At 42.0% G+C, this 21,619-nt stretch overlaps 1 protein-coding gene across 7 annotated transcripts in view; it reads right to left on the bottom strand.

Moving 5' to 3' along the window:
- The window catches only part of astn1 (astrotactin 1), a 344,279-nt gene that overhangs the window by 163,500 nt on the left and 159,160 nt on the right, over positions 1 to 21,619 (bottom strand). For all 7 annotated transcript variants that reach the window (XM_035635262.2, XM_047332223.1, XM_047332225.1 and 4 more), the window contains 2 exons: positions 16,092 to 16,286; positions 3,078 to 3,205 (listed from right to left, as the gene is read on the bottom strand). In XM_035635262.2, coding sequence (XP_035491155.2) covers positions 3,078 to 3,205; positions 16,092 to 16,286 — 323 coding nt within the window. The remainder of the gene's footprint in view (positions 1 to 3,077; positions 3,206 to 16,091; positions 16,287 to 21,619) is intronic.

Genomic DNA, 21,619 nt, shown 5'->3' with positions numbered 1-21,619 from the left:
GAACTTTGAAAGCGATTTAGGAGGTTAGATCTATAAGAACTTTATGCTCTTGTAAGCAACTGTGTGCTTTGGCCTACAACTTATATATGTGTAGTATGAACCCTGACCTCCATCAACATACAAAGACAGAGGAAAAGAAGCTTCTGTCGAAAATATCATTTGTATAAAAATAATAACATCACAGATCAATTAACTAAAACAAACAATTAATTAAAATGAACATTAATATTGAACTTCATTCCAGCAGGAATTTTGAGAAAAAGGAGCAATTTGTTTAAATTTATGAACAGATTATTTCCTGAGGATATTGCAATATATCAGGTGATTTTCCCCCCTAATATTTTTAAAGACCATAATTCTTTCTGTATTAAGATTTTCATTTAATTTACACAATCATACACATGTTTTGTGTTCTTCAAAGAATGTAAGTAAATTGTCAGACATATATATATATATATATATATATATATATATAAAATATTTATACAAATATCAGATGAGCAGTCCCATGCGTTAAAATGAGGAAGGAGCACTTTGTGAAGCTGTACTTCAGTCTAGGTCAACTAGCAAACGCGGTTAATAAACGTTTAACATGGATAACATGACATTAACGCACCTGTTGTCAGTGTGGCATGGCACCAGAGAAAGATGTTTCCTGGGTTGCTGTTTATTTCCGTCATATAATATTAAATAAAATGTAATATTTCAAGTAAAATCAGAACTTTACTCATAAAATTACGACTTTATTCTGACAATATTATGACTATATTCCCGAAGTTTCACTTCTTCTTTCACAGCGTGCCAAGAGTGTGTGAACAAAACCATGAAGACGTTTAATCATGCTTTAATTGCTACATCACAATTTTGTCATGCAAAAGTAAATACTCAACGGGGGGAAAGGATACTTTTCTTTGATTAAATTTGTCAATTCAAAGAAATGTTCAGTATCAGCATGTGGTGACGCTTAGGATTCAAACCAAACTTTTTCATCAGTTTGGTGCAGTCAGGGCAAAGCAGTCCTGGTTCAAAAAGTAATCATACTTATAAAACTGCACACACGCGCACAGCACACACACATTTGTTAAGCATCCATGCAAATATATCCATCCATCGTCTACCACTTTATCCATTTAAGGATCAGCGAGAGAGGCGGGGTTCACCCTGGACAGGTGGCCAGCCTATCACAGGGCCACATACAGAGACATACAACCATTCACTCTCACATTCACACCTACGGTCAATTAAGTCTCCAATTAACCCAACCCCATTCTGCATGTCTTTGGACTGTGGGAGGAAGCCGGAGAACCAGGAGAGAACCCACGCATACACGTGGAGAACATGCAAACTCCACACAGAAAGGCCCTGGTTGGTTTGAACCCAGAACCCCTTCTTGCTGTGAGGCGAAAGTGCAAACCACAACAGCCTATGCAAATATAGATGTACATAATTAATGCGACACCACAATGAATAACTTAAAAAAGCAAGCAGACAAACAAAACAATGATGAAAACCACTATAACTCGAGCACACAGGTGTTTCACTTTCAGGCAGGTGGTGGAGAGCTGTCTGATGAGATCCTGGAGGAGGCAGAGTGTCTCCAGTGCAGCGTGTGCCACTGACAACAGTCGCGTGTGCACTGAAGCTGTTTTTGTACAAACAATCAAAATGAATGAATACCTGAATTGATGAGCGCTAATTAAACAGAGTTGGTGAAATATAGCTTAATAAATACAGCACTAGATTTTGTTACAAATCTATTGATGATCTCCAATTTTATAAAGAAATGTGATGAAATATGATGCTTTTTTTCAACAGTTAATGTGTTTGAGCTAAAAACAAATCAGGATATTCAGTTTTAATATTGAGTAAAGGTGAGCCACACTTTTGAGGATCTGCAGACATAATGGAGCACCAGACACAGGAGTGACAGAGTGATATGAAACTATGCTGAGATGGTTTTGGGTACTTAAAACCACAAATATATCTTCTTATGGAAATCAAGGCTTCAAATAAAACATCCAGAAGGCACCTTTAAAACTGAGGTGCTCATAAAATCATTAGTGTCTTACTCCAAGCACAAAACAATATATAACACTGGAAGCCTGGATGTGGATGAAGTGACATTAAACCTTTGACAAGGATCATAATAAAATCTGGCTCCAGTTCACTACTTTCACCGCTCGTGATGCCAATTCCTGCATAATTCACTGGGTCAGTGTTTCTGTATAGCTCCGCACATTTTCCTGTTAAGTCTTTTTTTTTTTTTTTTATAAATCCCAACTATTTTTTTCATAGAAAAGTGAGATAGTGGTAATCAAATAGTCCCTTGAAAAGTTTATTCATAACAATTCTTATTGTTAGCACAGAAACACCTTACCTCAAAAAATGTACTTTAATGGTTGTGATAATAATGCAGTCAGGACCACTCAAGTCAAAATAGATTAATTTCAATAATATTGAATAGTTATGTTTGGCAGTATGGCTCTGTTCTGGGACCACCCTGCCCTTCCAGGTGCCTATGTGGAAAGCCTTTAATAGGCATCGATGACAACACATGACATTGATTAGGTTAGTATCAAAAGGAGGTGCTGGGGTGGAGGCGAAGTGGTGTGCAACTGAGCAAGAAGAGTAGGCATGTTAAAGAGGCTTAAATAGAGCGCACAACATGAGCTTTACCAATTGAACGCGTAGAAGAGGATCAGGTGAGCAGTCAGCTGATGTGGGCTGGCATTGAGATCTCTACTGTCAGCTGATGTGCTGCATCATGGAAGGGCTTGACTTCATGGCATGAAATAACGCTATGCTCAATTGATAAATAAGCTTAATATATACCACCTTTAAAAACAGGGTTTACAAGTTGCTTTGTCATACTAATGAACCGTGTGATCAGAGCCTTTCACAAAACCACCTGGGTATTAGACATTTTACCACACTGTTGCTGCAACAAGAGCTCTGTAGCTCACACTTACTGTTAGCTGTCTTTTTTTGAGTGCTGGGGATTTTCAACAGGCCTGTGATGAAGTGCTGGTGTACAGGTGTGAGCTATCAGAACTGAACTTTGAAACATTGTCTCATACCTGTGAGGTATTCTGGGTCGGGCACAGGGTCTGACAGCTCCTCGTGGCACTGAGCCTCTGTTGGCACCGATGCCACCACCATGCCATCTGGGAGCTGCTGCTCGATGCCTCTGGCAAAGTTCTTCTGCCTGATGTGAGGAGAGAGACAACAGGAGGGCCTGTTTAGAGACACGGGTACTCGGTCGTCTAACATGTGGTCAGAGAGAGGAGACAAGGAGAGAGTAAGGGAGGTGAAGAAGAGTGATGAAGCCAAGGTGGGGAGCTAAAATTGCAGGATACACTTCAGCCAACCAGCTGTATATCGTGTCTCCTTTTTGGGGATGATGATAAAAATACATTTGTGAGTAAATCCATGATAAATAGTAATGTCAGTAGCAAAAGTTCAAACATTTTTAAATCAAATCCAGGACAAGTCTGTTACTTAAAATATGATTATTTGTCTTCAGAGCTCAGGACAGATGTAAAGAAATAAACATTTTAGCAACTGTACAGTGAGAATATGTGCACTCGTTGAAAAATCAGATGAAGGACAGACCATAGATGATGATATGGTATTTTAGGTTGTCATTCAATGTCACTGACTGTGTATAATGTGGGACTGCAATGTTTAAAATGAGGCTTAAAGGCAGTTAAAAAAAAAGAGTTTCTACGAACCACTTTTGTGTTTTCAGTACCAACATTATTTATTTTTACACTGAGGTGTGATTTTATTCCCATGTGTTTTTTTTTGGTCTGTTGCAAGAGAGCACTTTAAATGCTAGACTGGATAATTGTCACTAAGTTGTTTGCATGGCCTTGCTCATCTCACTTTGTTTTTTCGGCCATCTTTTCACTGACAGGTGTAAACAGCTGATGAACAGGGTGGGTAACATCCATGGACATGCAACATGGGCGAGGGGAAATCAGCTCCCATAAACAACGACGGCCCACTTCACAACCCCACCATGTCCATCACCTCCCCCAACGCTACCACCATGTCCATCCCCACCTCAGACTGCAGACCACCCCCATCCTCCACACCCATGGACAGTTCACCCCCCTCCTCACCACCAACCCTCCTCCCTACCATCATCACCAAGGATCAAGTGAGCAGAGAGCTGAGGGGGCTTCGTCCAAGGAAAGCAGCGGGCACGGACAGAGTGTGTCCTAGGATGCTTAAAGCCTGTTCTGCTGCTGAACTGGGGGAGCCACTCCAGCACGTCTTCAACCTAAGCCTGCACCTGGGGAGGGTCACAGTGCTCTGGAAGACTTCATGTCTCATCCCGGTTCCTAAGAAAAAACACCCCAGGGAGCCGGGTGACTTCAGACCAGTAGCACTGACATCACGAAGACCTTCGAACGGCTGCTGCTCCATGTCCTCAGACCCCAGGTCCACCACGCACAAGATTCACAGCAGTTTGGATACCAGGAGAAGGTGGGCATGCTCCATAGGGCCTACTCTCATCTGGACAAGTAGAGCGGCGCTGTGAGAATTGCGTTTTTTGACTTCTCCAGCGCCTTCAACACAATATGGCCGCTCCTGCTGAGAGACAAGCTGACAGAGATGAGGGTGGACCAACTCCTGGTGACAAGGATTACGGACTACCTCACGGAGAGACCACAGTACGTCAGACTAAAGGGCTGCACGTCAGACACTGTGGTCAGCAGCACCGGATCACCGCAGGGGACCGTGCTCTCTCCTGTCCTCTTCACCTTGTATACATCTGACTTCCAGTATAACTCAGGGCTCTGCCACGTGCAGAAATACTCGGATGACACTGCGATAGTTGGCTGTATCAAGGATGGACAGGAGGGGGAGTACAGGAGCCTGTTCGAGGACTTTGTGAGGTGGTGCATGTCCAACCCTCTGCAGCTGAACACCTCCAAGACCAAGGAGATGGTGGTGGACTTCAGAAGGAAGAAACCACATCTCCAGCCCGTGTCCATCGAGGGGGTCAATGTGGAGGTGGTCAGGACATATAAATACCTGGGGCTGCAGATGGACGACAAGCTGGACTGGACAGCAAATATGGACGCTCTACACAGGAAAGGGCAGAGCCGTCTGTACTTCCTGAGTAGGCTGGGGTCCTTGAACATCTGCAAAAAACTGTTGCAGATGTTTTACCAGTCTGTGGTGGCCAGCGTCCTCTTTTATGCTGTGGTCTGCTGGGGAGGAAGCAGCAAGAAGAGAGACGCTGGTCGACTGGACAGACTGGTGAGGAGAGCTGGCTCAGTGGTGGGCACAGAGCTGGACTCTCTGGTGACAGTGGCAGAAAAAAGGACCCTGGACAAACTTCTGTCCATACTGGACAACACCTTCACCAGGCAGAGGAGTGTGTTCAGTGGCCGACTGCTGTCCCAGTCCAGCTCCACCAACAGACTGAAAAACTCTTTCGTCCCCCTGGCCATCAGACTGTAAAACAGCTCCTAGTAAAGGGCAGGGAGGACAATAGAAAGGACAATTTATTTCTACCTTCATTTGCACATCCATTTTGCACCGTTCCCGTTTTGCACTGTCATAAGCTAGTTTTTATAGTTATAGTTTAATATTTAATTTAACTTTGTATTTTTTATTTCATGTAGGATTGATGTATGTTTAATGTATATATGTTTGTAAATGCTGCTGGATGCCTGAATTTCCCTCGGAAAAATAAAGTATCTACTATCAGGCTTGTGTGTGAGATTTCTGACACAAAGTGCACATTTCTATATTTTTTAGGGAGCATTTTAACAATGAATCCACTGAACGGTTGATGCATCTTGCCCTGGTTTCCAGAGCACGAAAAGTGCACAAATCTGTAAATTGCAGTGCATTGCCATTATGAGAACCAATTGTGGTTCAGGGAACAGGGAACTAAACAAATCCAAGTCTGAATTTCAGCTCCAGGAATCCCCATAATAGTAAATAATTCCATGAATAGTGGGAGCTATTGTTTGTTGATGCTGATTTTGTAGCATTTTGTGTTCTCCAAAAACATATGATCATTTGAAATGACAACCTTAAAGGGCCAGTAAGCAATTCTGGAGAAAGCTTGTTTCTCCCTTTATTGTTTTTGTGATTTAACTGCTCCGGCCGGGCCGCAGACCCGTGACCTTGTGTGCGGGAGTCCGACGCTCTAACCACTAGGCCAAAAACGGCGGCGTTGCAGCGCCACCTGCTAGCACGTCTCTTAAGGTGTTGATGAGCAATGTTTACAAACTGCACTGGCATTGTTGCGTGGCGCGGTCCGCACCATTTTTTGTTTTCGATTTACTGATCCTGGGCTGAGCCGAAAACCTTGTTTTTTTTCCTGCCGCATACAAAAAAGCGACAGCTAACGGATGGTGAGGAAATATTTGCTGATTTTAAAGGGTCAGGTGAAGGAGTGAGAGGAAAATGAAGGGAAGGATGGAAGGATGGAAGGACAGAGAAGTAAGTAAGTGTTTCTCATAAGTGGCGGATTGCAAAGAAATACTTTCTGGCAGATCATTAAGGGAAGATCAATACAGAGTACCAATTATGTGGGACTGTGAAGAGACAAAGTTTCACATGAAGCACGTCATTTTTCATTATGTTGATTGTTCTGCTGCAATGTGACTCATCTTCGGTCTGAGAGCTGACGTCCCTCGTTTGTCTGTTGTTGCCTGTGACTCTTGGTTGAACTCATTTCATCCACTCTATCGTTCTTAGTCTCAGTGGCAGTTAGGTCCACGAGGGTCCAACAAGCGAATGACTTCAATAAATCAGGAGTCTTGGGACCAAAGCCGACGGGAATATAGCTTTTCATCCTCTGATCATTTATATCCAGACCCGTAATGTATAAATGTACTGGCTAATCTCATAATATATATTTATAATTCTCTATGAGTTCATCAAGATAAGTGAACCCTGTCACCTTACACATACTTATTTGAACCAGGCTTATTATAAATACAGATGAGTGCAACTTTAAAGGACAATATTTTTTGATTTATATCAAACTTGGATCATATATATGTAGTTTCTATATGTAGTGTAGGGATCTACAGACAAAGGATCACAACCCTGAACAGGCGGATGAGGCCATCTATAAACCGAGAGTAAGGAAATTTTAACTAAATAAAAGATCTATATTATACGTAGTGTTGAATTATTCTCGATTGAAACCATGATACAAACGTCTACAATCTCGTATGACGATACAGGATGACGGAACCGCAAATATCACAAACCTGCTCATCTAGCAAAGGTCCCTCTGTCCCCCTCTTCAAGTGCACCAGCATATCTCCTAGTTTTCGGTGATTCTAGTTTACAATTTTGTCAGTTTACTCCTACTGCCTACTTAATGCCAGATTTGATGGTCTGTTCATTTGAATCCCTGCGTACAAACCAGTCTGGTAGAATTTGATTTCTGAAACCGATTCTCACAAAGAGTCTAGACGTCTTTGGATGAGTGACTCATTTCGCTCCCAAATTTCAAGTTACCACTTCCTGTATGCCGGGAATATTTCCCGCCAGTAATTGTATCTGACACCAGTTATTAAATAAAGCAAAAAAAAATTGACAGCATCTCATGGAGACTGAATGCACGTTCTTGGCAGTCCCATTTCACATTTTTACAATATGCATAGAAGTGGCCATTAGAAACAAGACGTCTCCATGTTTGAGACTGACAGTTTTCCCGGTAATATACAAAATGTGTAGTTTCCAATTTCATCTGTGCGGTGCTCTGAGCTGTGTAAAGAAAAGAAAAAAAGGCATATTTACAAATTGCAAACTGTTGCCTTTGGGAAAGTCACAGCTCGAGAACAACAGAAGCCACGAGCAGGAGCAGAAACAACGCCGGGGTGGCTGCGTCAAATACCAGCATTCAAATGACACTTCATGTGCACGGTCATGGCGTGGCCAGGGGAGTAACAGTTAGAGGGAAAATGAGGCTCTTATAAAAAGGTTTCATTGCTGGTGATTTGAAACAGCCTTATCTGCTGCGATGCGGCTGGTGGGACACTAAATTGTAGTAACACTCCATCACGCATCCTGAGCCTCTGGAGAGCAAAGTGGAATTTACAGTAACACTGCTCATTTGGTTACATATGTACCAAACAAATTCTAATGAATTTCACTTCCCTCTACTTTTGCAGCACAAAAGTGTGAAAGACGAGGCTGGTGGGGATTGTATCGACACCAGGGTCAAACATCTGTCAGATTCTACTGTAAGCAATTATGCACATCTTCAGCTGTCAGCTTGACAAAACACAGATTGAGAACGCAGCACGTGAATCTCTGTTGTCTTTGCTGCAGACGGAGATTTTTTGTCTTTTCTTTTCATTTTTTCCCCCTCTCAGATGCATGCTAACTGGAACAAGGGGGAGTCTTTAATGCCGCATTCATGTCTGACACTCTTCATTGTTAATTTTGTTGGATGATGACATGTAAAATTGAACAGCCATCTGGCAGAGTAAGGATGTCATCATTCACTGCCAAACTTACGAAAGCTACACTAAAACTTTTTTTTAGCCCCCCCTAGAAGGAGTAGGGGTGAATTATTAAAATTTGACAACACAACAAAAGGACACTTTTGATTAACAACAACAACTACTTGACTGGTTTGTTGTTTTCCTTGCACTTTTCCTCCTGACTATGTGAATAAATAAACTCACAGCTTCCAAAGAGAATCCGTGGGGGCCACCATCCACTCCATCAGTTTAATTAAAAGAGTCAATGAGCGCCTCTTGAGGGGGGATTGTGAAGGCAGGGCACAGTAGATGGAGGTGAGCCAAAAATAACGAAGAGGGAGAAGAAGAAAAAAAGATACTTGCACAGTAGTTCGGGTGTGTGTGTGTGTGTGGGGGGGGGGGGGGGGGGGGGGGGGGGGGGGGTTCAGGTGGGAGCATGGACTTAATTATTGATCCCAAGCAGCCACCAGAATGAGAAGAAAGGGAACTAAAATATTCATAAAACCCTGCTCTGAGCTCGTCGTGTGAAAGAGGAAGAGAGACGGGAGGGAGGACGGTGTTAGGAGTAATGAGAAGAGGTTAGCTATTTAACATCTCATTACTGGACTCCACTGGCTCCCACAGAGAAGAGCGCGAGCTAGAGACCCCCGTCACTGAGCTCTGTAATATTAACCCAGATCATATCAAGCCAGATGCTCCCAAGATGTCGCCGTGACCTCCGTATCTCCTGTTGCTGTGTGACCAAAATCACATTATGCCCTGCCAGCCGGCTGCCAAAGACTACGATACAACAGGAGCTTTACCTAGGAGGAAATCCAACAAACAAAGCTTGTGGTTTTTGAAATGATAATCGCGAGTTGGCCTGTGAAGCTGGGGGAGGGATGCTTCCGGCACAGGGACGGAGGTGGGGTGGGGGGGTTGCATTTCCTCTGAAAAACATGAGAAGCATTTCAGGGCTGGTGAGCTTGAAAGACAAACCCTGAGGGAGGCATGCTGGGTGGAGAGAATCAAACAGGCTCTGTGTGTGACGGCGCTCTCTGGAGGTGCGGCTGAAAGGGGCCTGGCTGTCCAGTATAGACGGGGAGTCCGATCACCTACTGCGGCCAACGTGTGTATCCGTGGATGTGCGAGAGATCATGCATTTTGTGGGCATACCGTAGCGCCCCGGGTGTTTCTCTATGCCACACTGGGCACATGCTCACAACCACTTGCTGCTTTCCTTTTATTCCCCTCCCTCCTGCTGTTGCTCACGACAGTGTAAATAGAAAAACCTTGCGAGGGGCCACAGAGGCAGTCCGCCCCCCCCCCCCCCCCCCATCCTACGTGGGCCTTTTTCGTCCTCAGATTCATCACACATTAGCAGTCAAAACTTTACCCTGGAGGGAGTTTTGGGGGATTTTTTTGAGCGCAAGGAGGGGGGGGGGGGGGTAACATGGAGAGAATACAAGAAGGAGTATAAGAATATGCATCGTTTACAGAGGAAAGTAAAAATACGACAACAGTGCTCTTGCAGGAAACACAATTGATAAGATTCAAAATATTATGCTGTGGTTGGAGGGAGAAGGGGAAAATACAAACCACTAATGATTAAACAACATTAAATCAACTTTTCATGGAATGACTCAGAGACAGATGCCTTGTGCCACTCCAACTCAGTGGGGTAGGAGCTTTTGAAGAAGTGCCAGTGAACGCCACATAAAGGTTTCCTTACACCATCTCTCCCTCTGCCTTGGTTTCCTTTCGCTCTCTGACTATCTCAGGGGTAAAGAGTACATCGGACACGGGCCACAGTCCTGTTTCACTTGCATATTTTCGTTACCACCGACTCAAGTCGATGGCCGCCTGAAGTGGCCGCGAGTCATAAGTGGCCGCGAGTTCCCCTTAAGTTTGAATGGTTTTGTCCGGGCAGAGTTGATTTAACACAGTCTCAGTTAACTGCACACTCCTCTGACCTCAGTGTTACTGTTCAGCGGGAGAGCGGGGAGTGATGAAGAGATTCAGCCACCGAGTCCAGCTTCTGGGACAGTATTTCAAAGCTGCCGTTATTCCCAAAAAAAAGATTTACTTTCGAGGCAGTGAATCTACTGAATGGTGTGTGTGTGTGTGTGTGTGTGTGTGTGTGTGTGTGTGTGTGTGTGTGTGTGTGTGTGTGTGTGTGTGTGTGTGTGAAGACGGGACAGAACACTTCCCTGTCTTGCAAGACTTTCAGGATTAAAATAAAGGATCAGAGTCAAAGACTCAAAGGAAACATAATGACCTACACCCTTGTGTGGGTCAAGGTAAAACAGAAATTAATGATTAAATAAGTATATAAAAAAATACTGGCTCCTATAGTTCCCACTAATTAGGGCTTAGTTTGAATAGTTGGTTCCATTTATGATCTAATTCCCATCCTCGTATCAAACTTTAACTTTACATCAGTGCTGACCATCACTTTTAACTGATGAATAAGTGAAACGTTATATTGCACTTTTCAGTTACAAATTGCTTCGTAATAAGAAAGACGACAATTCAATAAAATGAATAGTTGAATAGCTAAAAATAAGTAAACAGCTCACATGAAATAGGACATGCTTTCGGGGAAGAAGTGCATTATAAGAGGGGGCGGTTAACGTGAAAACAGCATATTTGAACTGTAGCTAATTAACAATCTAGCCCATGCATGCACTGCTTATTTAATGGGTCCCGGGGCCCAGAGTTTCAAGGAGCCCCTGGGCCGCAGCCCATGCTTGAACAGACTGATGTTGTTTGACTTTCTAACAAGAAATGCTAACTAAGAGACACAGAATGACCAAAAAAAGCGACAAAACAAAAAGACCAAAAGACGCATATGTGAATATATGTGAGGGCTGAGTTACTGTTACATGTCTGTGCCCGAGGGCTTAGTGCGTCACAATACATCCATCAGCGGATTTTATCAACTGCCAAACTTATCAGATCTCAGTCAATATTGTATGCCTTCTCAACTTAAAAGCCTGGAATCAGGCATCCCGGCAATTGTGAGAGGATATGGAATTTAGGCCATAAAAGTCAGCAGGCTTTCAGAAGAAAAATTACATACCATTCATTTCACTTTCAGGTTGTGATTTATTCGTCTGCCACCGAAAACTGCAATATCGCTGCCCATCGCAGCAAACAACATTTTTGTCACTGATTAATCCGTAAGTCTCTTTGGTCTATACACCGGAAAAAAATATCAAGTTGATGTTATGAAATACTTTGCAGTCCAACGACCCAGAGGCCATTACACTACTGTAAATTTTCCAAATCTAAGATCTTAAAAAAGACTGACAAAACAATGTTTAAAAAAAAGTTGCTGATTGATTTTCTGTCAATCAAAAAAATAGACAAAGTCATTGCAGCTCTAATTGTACTCGCACATCTTGGACACTGAACCTTGAGTAAATTGACTTTCAGGGGATATGGAAGACTGTGGATCAATGTGATACTGGATTTAGATTTGATGATATGCATCAACCCCCACCCTATCAATAGCGTAACTCTATTGTGCGCTATTGAACCTCGCTTGTCTGGTAAACACTTTGTAATGCAGTCAAAAATATTGTATTTCTAAACCCAGTTAGGATTAATGAAGTGAAGTCACTCAAGATATTTTCTCCCGACTTGAAAAAAAAATCCACAGAACATGCTGAACCGTTTCCAGAGGCTGAGTTGATCCTACCTTTGATCTACAATGTGTGGAGTGTCACTTGAACTGTAACCCCACCTGACTCCACTTGACATAATGGAGGATGCAATCTCATAAATCTTTCAAATACAGTCACAATTCTAACAAAAATACAATAGGGACTTCATTTATCACCTGAACATCCATTTGATTCTGACCAGACCCATAATCATTTTCAGCAACATTAAATTTGACATTTAGTTTTCTGAGGGAGTGATTTATCACCTAATGTTAGACCTGCATTGTCAGGGGCCGTCTTTCCAATGCAACGTACTGGAATTCCCAAGGGCTCTTCAGTGTTCAGATGTGGATGTTCTCTTCTCGTAACTTGTATTCATTTTACGTACAAATGTTCATCTGGACCAATGAGGTTTAATTTTAGCACATGGGATCCTGGTCAGTTTCAATCCATTCGCTGCCATCTCTTCTAATTAGCCCTTGCATTAACCTCAAAATATAGTCTGCCTTCCTCCTCCACCACCTCATCTGCACAGGAAGCAGTTGGTCTGCCTCAATACGCCGCTCTCCGTTCACGAGCACTTCCAAATGAAATCAGAGCATCCTAGGTTTAGATTCTCGATGATGTTAACTTTCCCGCTTCACCCGTTCCTCCCCCTCTACAACTCCAGTGGTGGGTCCCCGAGTGGGTGAGTTGCCTCTGGGCAGCGGAATCCGTGCACGGCCCAAATTAAATTCCTGCGCCGCAGATGACTCTGCCAACCTTCTGGCTTCCTGCGTTCATTGGAAAAGGATTGCAGCATGTGGACAGTTATAATTAACCACCTTCAAAGCACTCAAACCCCGGACAATTTACGAAAGGGACAGAGTCCATCTTTGAACGTGTGTGGCTTAATATCTGTAACTCTCTCCTAGGATGTGGGGGCTGGGTTTATTTTAGTATCCCTGCTCCTCAGAGCATTTGCCTGAGATTAGGAGAAATGTCTTGATTTTTATTGGGGACAGTCCCAGACAGTGGCACGCTTTATTATCACTATTATTATTTTTTATTGGAAGGGGAATTGACATGAAAAAAAAATCTACCATAAAACCTTGCCCCATCGTGAAATAACCTTTAAAAGTATTGATTCAATCTGATATGCTTTTACAACCCGTGAGGACACATGTACGTCCTGATTGTGTATTCAGTACAACTGTCTCCATTTTGTCGCCGTGTGATATAAACCCTGTAGTGAGGACACCTCTTTATCATTATGAAAACCAGTAGGTGACAAACGGTGGGTTTTGATTAGAGTTTTGCAGACACTCTGGACCCATTAACTAACCATATAACTTATTTTTCCCCAATCACACCAGACATGCTCCTCAGCTTCTCAACCTATAATTAAAGGTCTCAAAGGTACATCTTAAACACAGAGAGACTGATGTTTGGATTTGATAATATAATTAACTACAGGATGTGTTTTATTTTATTTTATTTGATTAATATTATAATTTTTTTAAATCCCCTTGTGGTTGTCCAGCTGTGGGAAACCCAAATAAAGTGCCATGGAAAGGAGACTGACATTACACTCAACAAACTGGAAAAAATACTTTTTTAAATAATACATTTTGTTAATTAAATTGATGTTTAATTATGTGAGGTTTTGGTGTTTGTGAGGTTTGATCTGTGATCAGCCTCAGTTTGCAACTCAGCACCAAACAAGTGAACTTAAGTGTGTATAATCTCTGTTGTGCTGTACTTAAGAAAGTCTCAAATGCTAGTATTTTGAAGATTTGTAACCAAGCCAATGAAAATACTCTCAAGACCATTTCACAAGTCTAGTTAAGGGAAGTGAAGCTATCAGAGTTTATCCAACACCAACGAACCCAGAAGTCTGCAGAGAGAAGGTACAGCTCACCGAACGTCTGCCTGCGTGCAACAGCCCTCCTCAGCCTGAACATCTGTCCCATCAGCTGGAACGAGCATCTTCGCTTCAAGACACTTGTTGCTTGACGACTGTTGCGTCGCCGGGAGGGCCGCATCGCTGGGGAGCTGTGAGTGGAGTCACCACCAAACCACTTTGGATACAAACTAAAAAAGGGGCCAGTTCCAACCCAACGCCTCGAAGTAGGCTAAACATCACTCCTTCTGTCCATGATAAGAGTTGATGTTGGGTATTGCTCTGAATTATTAATATTACTAGGCCTAGATAAATTATTCATCTGCACAGTGCTTAGTTCTCTGATAATCCTAATTCACACACTTAAATTCAGTATAATCAACACAAGTGAGGATCCTTCAGAGGATGCCTTTAGTCTCCCATTCAGCTGGTCGATTGGTTGGTCTCACAGGTCAGGACTATCATCAGTGTTGCATTCATGAAGAAAAAAACGCTGCACCGATAGCCCACCAGGATTATCCCATTAATTTCAGCAGCAGAAGGGACTGACCACAACCCCACTGATAAAACACTCCTCAACTGGGGAACTAGACTTCGCTGTGGATGCTACTGAGGCAACATCAATGACAACAGTGTAGGTGGGGAATAAGCAATGATGACGTAATCACATTTTATTACATGCATTCCAACTATGGCAGTGGTGGAAAAAGTAGGCAATGACTGGAAAATACCCTTTTCAGTACAGCATGGATTTTATCTATTCTATCTATCTGTGTCATGGGCTCACCAGTATCTCCCAGCATGTCCAACCTATACAAGTAGAAAGCAGGGCACTGAATTCCTTCAGAGAGACCTCACCAAGCCACGGTTATGTACTCTTTGACTTTCACCACACGTTGGAACACAGTTAGTTATCAGTTACCGGTTATCATTTACCGGCTGATAATGTGGCAAAAAGGCCTCAGACATGGAGCACAAAACGTCTGCAGGATGGACTCAAAGCCTGTGGATACGCCCACTGGACATTTATGAAAACAGCTGCAAGATCCAGGAAGAACACTTCTAAACGCTGAGGGTCGTGAACAAATAAGGAAATAAATACAACTGAATTGCCATTTTATACGTGTATGGAGTATCTGACAAACTCAGGACAATCTTCAACGAGCATTACATCTCTTTGTTTTCCAAACCCAGCAACAAACAGACTAAAAAACAAATACGTACATCCAAAAGACATAACTACCATCAAACTAATCCATGGCTCGACTCACTTATTTCCCGCCAACAATGCTGTTAATTCCTCCCTCCCTTCCCAGGAGACTTAGCAACCATTTAGACTTGGTGTCATGTGACAACATGAGGACTATCGCACCAACACCCAAAAGCAATAAGCAGCCAAGTGACATCAGGGGCTTTGATTACGACCCCACAGATATTACAAACGTGCATCATCCCATCAGTCAGACAGAACTAAAGACTCATTTTGAATGAGGCCTGTAACATCTTCAAATGTTTATATCCAAGTCCAAGTCTCCTTGTAATAACCAAAGACCTAGATGATTGAAATTCTTCACAGACATCCCAGCTGAACAAAATCAAAACTGCTATATGGGATCTACTCTTTTTCCCCTCGCTAAACTATAGTTTTTGCAAGGCTTACATGAGATAGCGGGAAGAGGCAACGTTGATTTTTTTTAACATGTGTGGTGGATTTGTCATCTTGGAAAAAGGGCCAATCTGTACATGCTGCATTCACACCTGCCTGAGATTAGATCAATCCAAATCGCATTTCGATTGCAACATGTTCTGTGTGTATTGTATTTATGTGGTTTTCTCAGTCACTATTCAGATACAGGTTGCATGTTCATAGCAGGTGTAAGTTACGTCTCTATCGCAACTGTAACTCGTAATCCATTTCCAAATGTGGCTTTTGACAGTTTCATCCACAGCATGACAAGTGACTGAGGACGTGTTACTTTGGATATCATCACCGTTGGCCCAAACCCTGCCAAGCTGTCTCCCTGCTGAGTTACAAATGGCACAACAATGTTCCACATGCTCCACTTCACACACAGCTTGTGTTTTTTTTACCTGAAAGTGGCCTTGAGGATCTGTCCGGACGTGCTCTCTTTGGTGTGGTTGTTGTATCCATAGAAAAGGTCCCCGAACACCGTCTGGTTAGCGGGAATATCCACCGCCTCCCCACAGTCAATTCCCTCAGTGCAGGCCTCGGACAGCGGCAGGCACGACCTCCCATCTGGACCACGCTTGTAGTCCTCGATGCACCTGGAGCGACGCAAGAGTCGGTCACTGAAGTGATTCAAACACTCTGCCTTTTCTTTTTGAAAACTGTGACATACAGTAAGATTAAATTTCATCAGTTACTGTTACTTAATAGATGTTTCTTTGCCCATGCTTTCTCTGAATTCAATTTAATGCAATTCTCATGGGTAAGCGAGCAAGAGTATTTACAGGTTCAAGTTAATTATGCTTACAATTTCTTTCAAAGAATGCGCTTGCTGCGGTGCAAATTTTAAAACTGTTAAATTGCCATTGAATTAGACAACTATGACAGGGAGCTGCTCGCTCTTATAGAGTTTGAAATAATTACGAGGGTATATTTTTTTCCTTTAGTCTTTCAAAAATACTTGATGATGATTTTGGATGCACAGTTTAGGAGTGGATGCCATTCAGAATATCCTAATGAATTTTCCTTCAAGCAGTCCTTTTTCAAAAAGTGTCCCGTTTCTTGTTGCATTTAGTGTCTCTCACAAATGTATGTTTGAGGTGTAAAAGATACGTAAAAAAGCATCTCCTTTCTCAACAACATTTGCAAAGCCTTCATTGCTGGCAGCTTCTTTCCCGCCATTGGTGGTTTATTGCATCATATCCTGGCATATTACCACCGCCAATTGATCAGTTGAATAATGTGAAACCACCGACTGGACTCTACATTGCATCACCTGTGTGCATATGGTAGGATAATGGGGGCACGGCATGTGTTTGCAGAGATGTTAACACTGAGTAGGCCTGAATAAATAAAAGGGGGGCTGTAGAGTTTTTACTTTTTATCATGTCAAATGTTTATATATTTATCCTTTAAAAAAACATGTATGGGCTGTGACTGAAAGACTACATTTTGCAACACAAAAAGCAGGTGATAGATGCAGTATTGTTCTAACAGAGATGTCCTGCTGCTATCTTTGTAGGTGCGGAAGTTAGTGCTGTCCAATCAGATATGTACAGATGTATGTGAGAAATGGCCAGGTTCTTTTATAGCGTGAGATCTTCATGTTCGGGGGAAGAGAAGACAGTGCGCTGTCAGGGAGGGGAGCTTAAAGGGCAATTTGAGACAAACAAGGATTTTTTATTTTTATTTTTGCAACTGTGCTGGAAATGAGCAAATTAGGTCCCCTTTAATCTTTTTTAATATCCAAATCGCCAAAAGTGATAGTTTAAGTCGACAAGGAGGGATTTCATCATCAACAACAAATGAACTCCATTGTAGTTTATCAAATTCAACATCAGTGAGATGGCGAGGTAAACATACGGGAACTCTGTTGCCTGCCGCTCACTCTCACCATGGTGTCTGCACAAACAGACATTGCTCTGTTAAATCATACTGATTAAAAAAAGAAAAGAAGGACATGAATGGTTTTCTGTGGAGAAAAAAACAAAACCCAGGCGATAACTCTCATCGGTTTCCTTCATGTAGCTGCTAGCTTGGTGGTTGTTGTCACATCATAACGTTGTTTTATGCTCATCACCCTGAGGCAGGTCGTCTACAACGCAATCTGCGAAACAATCACCATCCCAGCTCAGGCAGCGGCAGTGCTGAGCCTTTGGCGGTGTGTCAGTGGGTGTTGTCAGTTTGACATCAAACACCGCTAGACACGGTAAAGTCACTTTTGAATGTTCACATCTGAATATCTGTGATTGTCGTCAAGTGTATCACCAATATAACGTATAACTGTAAACTTGGGTTCGTTTTAATACAGCAAATTGAAAAGTTCTGACAGCTGGAAAAAAATAATGAATGAAATAATGCAAAGAACGCTGCAGGCTATCAACCACAAACGGCTGCATTATTCCATTTGATCCTATTCAGGTAGGAAGAAAAAGAATTTCTGATTCAGAATGATCTTGTTTAAAACTATGTAGACCACGGATACAGGTATCTTTAATTTGAGGACACGCTTGTGCTTTAAATCACGATGAAAATACTGGTCACAATACTTGTCTCTTCATGTTGGTCAGTCCCAAACTGACATTAACTACCATACCTCACCTATGGATAAAAATACATTTGTTTAATTAATTAATTAATTTTATTTGATATGGGCAGTGCTCACTGATGTTACGAAATACTGTAAATGAGCCAAAGCTGTAGCTGTATAGGCTAATGTGTATCTGTCATCTCTAGCCAGTTCTTAAAACTAGAGTTTGCGAAAAAAAGCGGGAATAAATATTGATCTGTACCAAGAGACCGAACGTTATTCCAACATACCGTGAACAGCATTTTTGCTGCATCCAAAATACATACCGCTCAGGCATCACAGTTCAACGCTGAAGAATCAGCTCAATAAATTCCACACAACCGGCACAAAATCCCCAATCTCAGAAAAAAGGAGTGAGAATCTAAACACGGTTCTCTCAAGACTCTTTCATATTGATGATGTTTTGACATCTTGGTGTATAATGTACTCAGTGAAATGAATCAAAGGCAGACAAAGCAGAGGAAGAAATATGGGAGACGGGGGGGGGGGGGTTAAAGAGCGAAAGCTGATCTGTCAGGGATTTACACAGAGAAGCTCTCTCCTGGATGCCAAATGTCGCAAAGCTAATGCGAGTCTCCGGTGGGAAGAAAGGAGGATGAGCCACATCTGCACTGAGGAACGTGGCAACCAAATGCTGCGCGGTGCTTTAATGTTGCTTGCTTATGCAAATTCGACGTTGTCGAAGTTGTGTTTGCAAATAATATGATGTTTAATGTAAAGCGGACAGCCAGAAAAAGAGAAAAGTATCATTTTGGGAACAGCGATGCTTCCAGCCCCTTAGCAGTGAACCGACTGGGTGGAGCGATGGCAATCCGGCAAGTTCACAGAGACGAAAATCATTTTGTAATTGTTCACCTCTCGTGAAAAGAACTTCTGCATACCCACGCAGGTACTCGCAGTTATTCAGGCTGATTACACTCCTGCTAGAGGTTCCGAGGTTAGGAAAGACACTGTTAAATATTAAATGATGGCTGATTTACCTTTGGCTGCCTCAGCTCCAGGGTCCTGCGTAACGACACAGCACGGGTGCAACTGATAACGTTAACGATGGCCGAGTGAGACAACCAGCTACCCAGAATGCAGTGCAGTCACAATTATTGTGGCTAATTACACCTGTGCTTGTCCTGTCAAACGGTCTGCTGTGATAATGGTACACGTGTACATGCTCTACGGCTATGTTTTATGCTTTACATGTTTGTTCACATGACTAGTACTAATAATTTGTATGTTACACATTTTTAGATAGATCAGTGATTTGGAGGGGGTTGTATGAGTTACTTATGCATAGTTAGTATGTTAAGCTTATGGAGATGGTGATCAGCGATGTCATTAAATGCCACTGCCACAATGAATTGTGGGGCGTCTATATATACTTTCCTTTCGCATGGGAAGGTCCAGTGTACCCTATGTTAAGGGAGATATGACAGGAAGCATTGAAGCTCCTTTCCTATGCATTTAGAGAATCCAAACAGCTCTTATCATGGCTCATCAAATACTTTTAGATTTTGGAAACATCCTAAGCCAAATGACAATTCGACCTCACCCTGAACTTTCTTATGCGAAAAGAAAGGAGTAGTACACGCCCCACAATTCATTGTGGCAGCAATATTTAATGTGCTGTGGCCTGAATCCACCCCCGAATCCACCAACGGTTTCCATTGACCGTTGTTATGCCATTTTGTTTTCAACAACTTTACAATTAACATCAGTAATTTTTTTCAAGTTGATTAAATAATTCAGGAAGATCTGATTTGTGATTTAAGTGTTACCTTTTTTTTGAGTAATATAGTCCAATACAGGAATTTAGGCAAAATTAAAGAAGTCTCCATTACAGTGTTGGCATTTCAGTTTTTTTTCTCAGTTTTTTTGTACATAGGAACTCCAACCTAAAAAAAAAATGCACCAGGCACCAAATACCCATGAAGTATTCATGATTCATATGAAAAAACTCATTATATTTCCTATCCACATTTAAAAATGCAATTTGTTTGGGTGTTTTTATTTTAAATTATGTATTTCACTTGCTTCTAATGCAAAATACAGACAGCAAAATTGTTGGTTTAAAATTAAATCTTAGGAGATTAAGTGTAGATGGGGCCAAGTTAATACAGTCATTTCATATTCATCTTGTTGAGTTCAAATTTAGTTAATACAACCAATGCAAGTCTAGAGTTGTAATAGTGTCATCCCTGCAAACCAGTGACATTTTTCTGCTTTGAATCTGAAGAAGCAGGTGAAATGCATCAACTGCATAAAATAATAAAATTAGACATTGCAACAGAGTAAATATTGTAATAGTGCCCCGCACTTACAGTAGACAACATCACCAGTTAAACATTCGATTGTGCTGAGGCAAACAAAACTTTTACTGACATTGATGTACAGAAGATTGCATGCAAAGCTTTCAGCCAGTTTTCTGTAAACTTTCGACCAAAACATTCCAAAAATTCAGTGTTGTCCCCAGATTTTATACCTGCGAATACCTACTATGCAAGGACTGGGGGAAGAGTATTCAGGTATGTAGTTAAAAATGAGATAAAAACTTTAATTCAAGTTTTACTGACTTTTTATTCATCTGTCCTCATGGTGGAAGCTTTATTCTACTCACAAGTGGATAACTTTTAATTAAGAAAATATATCTCAGAAACTCAGCGGCAGCCTGCTACTGTATAGGAACTAACTGGTTTAAAGTTAGTCAACCATCATATATTGTGAGCTGTAAAGTGTCAATACATCTGACAACATCATGATCTCTTTCTCTTCCACCTCATCTCAGTCAAGAGATCTCTTTAGGTTTGTTGCCCACGCTGCAGAGTGAGTGACTCACTGTCAATTATCCTCGGCGAAGGAGAAACCCGATGTAAAGCCGCCCACAGATGCTGACTTCTTCCACAAACTTTTCCTCTAAAAGACATCTGACATGTCAGTTGCAGCCAAGAACACCGGCCAGTGCTGAATTCCTCCTACTCTACCAACTCTCCTAAAAGTGCTTTCTCACTAATGGTCTGTTTGCTTTGCCCAAACCAGTGTGAAACGCACTGTTTCTTTGGTCTTAAAAAGGCCTGCTTTGACTTGACTTTTCCCTATATACAGGAAAATATACTGCATTCACCGTTAAAAAAAACTTTAGTGAGTAAAGACAAAATCTACTTCCATGTTATATGTACCTCTGTATTTAACCACGCTAGTGGATGAGAGCAGGGAGTAAATTCACCAGGCACCAGGCGCTGGTAAAATGTGAGTCCAGGAATTAAACATTTACCTCTGCTTGTTAGAGACCTGGGACTATTTACATCGTCCAATTCATATTTTTCCCCATTTAAGTCTCCAGCTCCTTAGTAT

This window comes from Scophthalmus maximus, chromosome 5 (assembly GCF_022379125.1).
Source record: "Scophthalmus maximus strain ysfricsl-2021 chromosome 5, ASM2237912v1, whole genome shotgun sequence".
NCBI classification, from domain to species: Eukaryota; Metazoa; Chordata; class Actinopteri; order Pleuronectiformes; family Scophthalmidae; genus Scophthalmus; species Scophthalmus maximus.
Note: the sequence above shows the minus strand (reverse complement) of the source record. Positions and strands in the feature narration are given on the sequence as shown.